This window comes from Octopus bimaculoides, chromosome 2, assembly GCF_001194135.2.
Source record: "Octopus bimaculoides isolate UCB-OBI-ISO-001 chromosome 2, ASM119413v2, whole genome shotgun sequence".
NCBI lineage: Eukaryota > Metazoa > Mollusca > Cephalopoda > Octopoda > Octopodidae > Octopus > Octopus bimaculoides.
This window is the reverse complement of record NC_068982.1, coordinates 84522427-84528471: the sequence shown is the minus strand read 5'-3', so window position 1 is coordinate 84528471 and position 6045 is coordinate 84522427. Positions and strand designations below refer to the sequence as shown.

General features: G+C 33.7%; 1 protein-coding gene across 1 annotated transcript in view; it reads left to right on the top strand.

Annotated features, from left to right (window-relative positions):
* The first annotated feature begins 5914 nt into the window (after positions 1–5914).
* LOC106875108 (dnaJ homolog subfamily B member 11) overlaps positions 5915–6045 on the top strand; it is a 105842-nt gene continuing 105711 nt past the window's right edge. The window contains exon 1 of the mRNA XM_052978389.1: positions 5915–6006. Within this exon, the coding sequence (XP_052834349.1) occupies positions 5936–6006 (71 nt within the window). The 5' untranslated portion in view covers positions 5915–5935. The remainder of the gene's footprint in view (positions 6007–6045) is intronic.

Sequence of the window (6045 nt, the reverse complement as noted above, 5' to 3'; positions counted from 1 at the left end):
TTTAGGAAAATGAATGGGTTATTTCCCTTGACTATATATAAGGATCCCTTCCAAGGGCCTTGTTATCGATTTTTTTCAGCAATCTGAGTATGTAATGAGGTTTCCAGACATGAGTTCTACTGACATGCCAAGTTTCATCAAAACTGATAAAACGATGTAGGAGGAGTTAGCTAACAACTCCACAAACACACCTGCAGACAGAATTTCCCACATATGTAGAAGATTCGTTCACTTGTTTCAGTCATTCCCCTGCAGCTATGCTGGAGCGCCACCTTTAGTTGAACAAATCAACCCCAGGACTTATTCTATTGGTCTCTTTGTAAGCCTAGTCTTATTCTATTGGTTCCTTTTTCCAAACTGCCAGGTTATGGGGACATAAACACACCAACATCAGTTGTCAAGTGATGGTGGGGGTACAAACACAGACACACAAATACATGCACACACACATATACAATGGGCTTCTTTCAGTTTCCGTTTACCAAATCTACTCACAAGACTTTGGTTGGCCTGAGGCTAAAGTAGAAGACCAAGGTGCTATGCAGTTGTACTGAACCTGGAACCATGTGGTTGGGAAGCAAGCTTTTTACCATACAGCCACTCGTATATATCGTTTATGGTAGAAATTTGCTTAATAGATTCTGAATAAAACTTCTCACTCCAGTTCACCTGCACCACACATTTCTGACTATAACTCACTCACATTCCATTTGTTGTTTTAATTCCCCTCTGTCAGCATAACCAATGTGAAACACATTGCATCTTATCATATCAAGACAAGATTAGTTAAGCATTAAGAAAACAGAAAGTTAAGTAATTTTAGATAATTAGAATCCTCATTGCTGAAATTATGGAACTTTGATGTTTTTAAAAAAGAAAACAGTTTTTTCTCATAAACACACTGGTGTAAACTCACACACATGCATATATAATATTTAATATTACAAACTTTGCTCTCACATATGCTGAGTATGTGTTTGATATTCATTGCAGGTACCTTAGCGCTATTTTAATGAGCAATCTAAAATCTCCCTTAATTTTACTACAGAATCTTGTATACTGTTGTATATGTGTTGCATGTTCACTTGTGGAAATGATATAAGAAACGAACTTTAAAAAAACAGTGGGTCTTTATTCCTCCGTTAAATAGTAGAGTGGACTAAGTAAAAAACATCACGAATTCTGGTGATTGTAAAGTTCATACATCATTTGGAGAATTCCGTTCAGTTGCCATTGGTTACATGTGCACCATTATATTAATTTTGCTCTGAGGAATAACGGCAGGAAAACAACATGACTTGCCTTCATGAAAATCACTCACCCCTCTGGTCTCAATAATTTGTTGCTTGACTACGTCATTACATATAAAAACATAAGTCCATTTATGAATATCTGGTGGAACAAAAGACTTGATCGATTGTGATCAGGTTACTAATAGGGGTAATTTCATCATGTATTTTTCCAGTTGACGAAGATAATCTGCTGGATCAAAATTTCAGTTAGCTGCAATTGTATTTGTGACCATCTGACCAGTTAATATAAGAAAGTTGCCATAAAGTAATTTCCCCGGTGAAAAACCTAGGTGTTCCTTGACAACCATTCAAAGAATCAATAAAACAATTGGTAATACTTCTAACCAAATATTTGATGCGAGATAAGTGCATAGAGCTGCTTTCAATTGATGATGTAAATGCTCTATCATCCCATTAGACATGGCGTGGTAAGCAGTGGTACGAATCTGTCGAGTACCCAGCAAGTTTGAAAATTCAGCAAAGAGATTTGATTTAAATTGTTGACCTCTATCAGTAATAACTAGGGGAGCTCCAAAATACGAAATCCACCCAGCTATCAGAACCTTTCCAAGTGTGAGAAATGAAATGTCATTGATGGGTTTCACTTTAGGCCATCTAGAAAAACAATCTATATAGGTCAACAAATATATATTATTTTGAACTGGTGGCAAGGGACCCACAATATCTATGTGGATATGTTTAAAACGTGCATCTAGAGTAGCAAAAGTGCTCAAAGGTGCCTTGATGTAGCATTGAACTTTAGCTTTCTGGCACACTATACAAGTGCACACCCAATTACAAACTTTTTTCACATACAGGGCCACATGAAACAATTTGAAATTAATTTCACTAGTGCTAAAATATCAGGATGAGAAATATTTTGAAGAACTGAAAAAAACATTTGTCTATGACTCTTAGGAACATAAGTTCTGGAATAACTAGTAGAAACATCACACCAAATAGAAGAATCTGTAAAATGTAGTGGTAGTAGATTGAGGTCTATAGAAGGTGACTCCAACAGTTGGAGACACAAAAATTCATCATCTTGTTCTTGATCCAATGCAATTTGCTGCAAGTATGTATGTATGTAAAACATTAATATGTATGTAAAAACTAACATTCCTTTTTCCAAGTTGATATTCAAAACCACATCTAAGGATTCTCACTCATCTGATCCACCACTGGCCAAACAGGTGCAAAAGAAATTTCTTTGTCCAGCCAAAAAGTGATGGATGGATTTCCCTTCAACCTCCGACCTGAGCTGTGTCATTTAAGGTTCAAGTGGACAGGAGGCGACCTAGATAGGTAGAAATTACTCCTGTGGTATGTCTGTCCTTCTAGCTGGGATGACCATGATAAATACAGTCAGATACACAACTGATGGGCAGATAGCCATCAACAGGCAAATGGTCAAGAGACAAGAGGCAGCCAGCAAGAGGCAAACAGTTGACAGCCAGCAGTTAACTTGCACCAGTCAAGCACCCAACACAGAACCACATATTTAGCATGAATGACCCGACACAGTAGCAGTGGTAGAACATAAACAGACATGACCACATGACCAATGCACACACAGACACAAAACATGCCCGGTTGTACCTCATCACATCGACACAGTATTTCTCCTGTTTATTTTTTTACTTCACCAACACAAAGCAAGTTGGTAATGTCATATAGTGGATTTTCTGGTGTATACAACATATAAATTTGTTAATTAAATAAATTATTTAAACTACAATCTGATGCTTTCCCATTGTTTTACTTTGATGTCGTCCACATGCCTATTTCATCTGCTACCTCAATAACATCTTTTGCTACATATCCCACTACATGTAAGCAAGATAAAGTTTCAGCTTGATGTAATGAATATCAAGAGTGTATTGTGAAATGAAATCCAAAGGTTGTAAGTCTCTGGGCAAATATGTATCTGTTTTCGACTGCAGAGCAAAAGTAATGGCTTGTGATTGGTAAAAACCATAAACTGTCGTCCCTCAAGAAAATTCCAGAAATGTTTCACAGCTTAAATAAACAGCCAAAAATTCTCCACTGAAGGTGCTATACTTTGACTCTGCTGGTTTGAGGTATTTGGGAAAATAGGGAAGTGGTTACCAAGTGTTTAGAACAAATCTCTGCCAATTCCTACATCTGATGCATCAACCATTAATGATAAGGGTGCATCTGGAATGGGGTGAGCCAAAAGTATAACTCTTGAGTAATTGAGATGACTGATGGATCTTTTCTGTTTGGCTGCCAAGATTTCAAAAATCAAAGTTTATTGAAAATTTTAAAATTTGGTACATTAATGTAGTTTTCCTAGCTGAATTGCTGGAAATATTTCACTTTTTCCCTCAAAATTTTTAAATAAGTTATAGAGGTTTAAAGTTTGATAATTTTTACTCAGCCAAGAAACAGGATTTGGAAGCTGTCATTTTGTGTGTGACTGCACATTTTGTCAACATCTTGAAAATAGCACGTGTCTTTATATGAAATTGTAAACAAATGAATTATGCATGACATATAACCCCTCATAACTTTTTTATTTTTTGGAATTTTCAGAAAATTTTTGCAAATTTGTGTTCTACACTTGAGAATTCATATGATTATGCAAACAAAAATTGTTTAGCTCACCTCACAACCACCTCAATGGCAAAAAAAAAAATCGAGTAAATAACATGTATTTTGTATTCTTAAGCATTCAAAAATGTATTTAATGTGATAAACAGCACATTGCAAATTGAATATTTCTCAAAATAAGAAATTTATAACACAAACTTAAAAGATTTATCTAAAAACAAATATTTTAAAAAACATTTTGTTGACCAGTTCATTGAAAACAAAAGTTAGAAATGTATTTGAGCAGTTTCTTGAACAAATCACAATTTTCATATCTCCTGTGCTACATAAATTTACGGAGATATGAATCTACCATAGGACAGTGAGTGCCACAGTGTTGTTTATTATCTCACTTTACAGAGGCTCATGTTCTCTCCACTTCTTGAGTGTGGGTATCATCTTTCAAGTTAACAAACCCAATGCTGTGGTTCATTGTTCTATGCTCAAAATTGTAATTTCAAGAATGAGAGTACACCCTCCACAAATTGCTGAAAAATGTGGTTCCTGGAAGAATTAAGTGATATACTTAGCGGACTTAAAAGACCCATAGTACAAAAAAATTAAGCAAAAAAATTTCATTTTTTATAAAAAATAATTTAGACTAATGAAAATAAATATTAGAACTCTTTGTATCGATTTGTGTTGTCCTTTATCTTTTGTTGTGTGTGCGTCTAAGAAATAGCTTAGTTCATATATGAGTAGTGTCCCTTTAATACCACACAAAAATTGATTTGAGAATTAAAATTAAATATCTTGCTTTCTAATGGAAAAAATGTTTTACGAAACCTTTACCAATATATTCCTTTAACATTTCTCTTATTAATATCAATATAATTCTTAATCAAAATTAAAAGAATGGGGTGGATTCAAAGTGTCAATGTCGGGCGTTACTACCCGTCAGTCAGCCAGTTTGGTCTATACATTTTTTTCTCTTAACTTTTGTTCTACTGCACCAGATTTTAAGTATTTTATGTTTAAATGTAGTTTATCACTAGTCAAACATAATTAAAAAAATTAAATTTGATTTAAATTAAAACTGAATTAGTGAGACTGCTTGAAAGACGCCAACTGCGACAAAAAAGCTACGTTAAGAATATTATTCGACTACTACCGTAGTTGAATGATAACACATCTTTTTTTACGTGATAGTGAAGTTTAAGGACGATTAGGCTACTATTTTTAGAAACCAAGTAACGGTTTCGACTTCGTTGTCTTAACCTAATGTTTATTGATTTCCATGGCAACAAACAGATGCAACTTCCGTAATTTTGACAACAAAGGTTAACGATTGGCTAAAAGTATATAACTTTATTACTAATTTCTAAGGAAAAATGAAGGCGATTTTCATCAACATACGAAAGTACATTAGCGTAGAAAATTTGAAAAACAATCAAGTGAAAATTTAAAATACTTAAAATGGTTGGAAGAAATTTAACAAGATCCCCTTTCTCATTCTGTCTTGGCTTACCAGCTTTAAATTTTGAAGAGTGCCTTAAGAAAAAGTTCAGGAAGTGGAATCACTCAAATCTCCCCCGGAAAAAATGTTTAAAAAAGATGTTACCAACATAATTATAATTTACATTACCGAAAGCTTTTTCTCCAAAAGTTCATTAAAATGTTACATTTTTAGGAATGTTATGAGGCACTAAACTGTAGTTTAGACAGTTGTTTCATCTTTACAACATAACTTTCAAAACCGTAAATGTATAGTGAGTAACTCCTCAGTTTTATTTTAAATCTTCGCAATATCAACTCAAACTAAATTTTCGTCAGATAAATAGTCTAAAATTAAAAATACAAGCGGTATTATCGATACCCTGACTCCATTTGTATCACTATAACCGAATATAACAATGCAGCAAAATTCATTCTTTTACTACTTTCTTTTTAAAACGTAATAATCTAATAATTTATAAAATATTCAGAAATATTATACATAATTTTTTAATTGACATTTTATATCTATCTATTGGCTTCTATTAGATTTGATTTTTAATTATTTGGTGCAGATAGCAACATTCGTGCTGACGATGGCGTCGTATACTAACATGCTGGTATTGTGTCTCAACATCTTTCTTATGTTTCTGCATGTCATGGCTGGGTAAGAATTCAATTTTTAACGATTTAATTAGTTTATAAA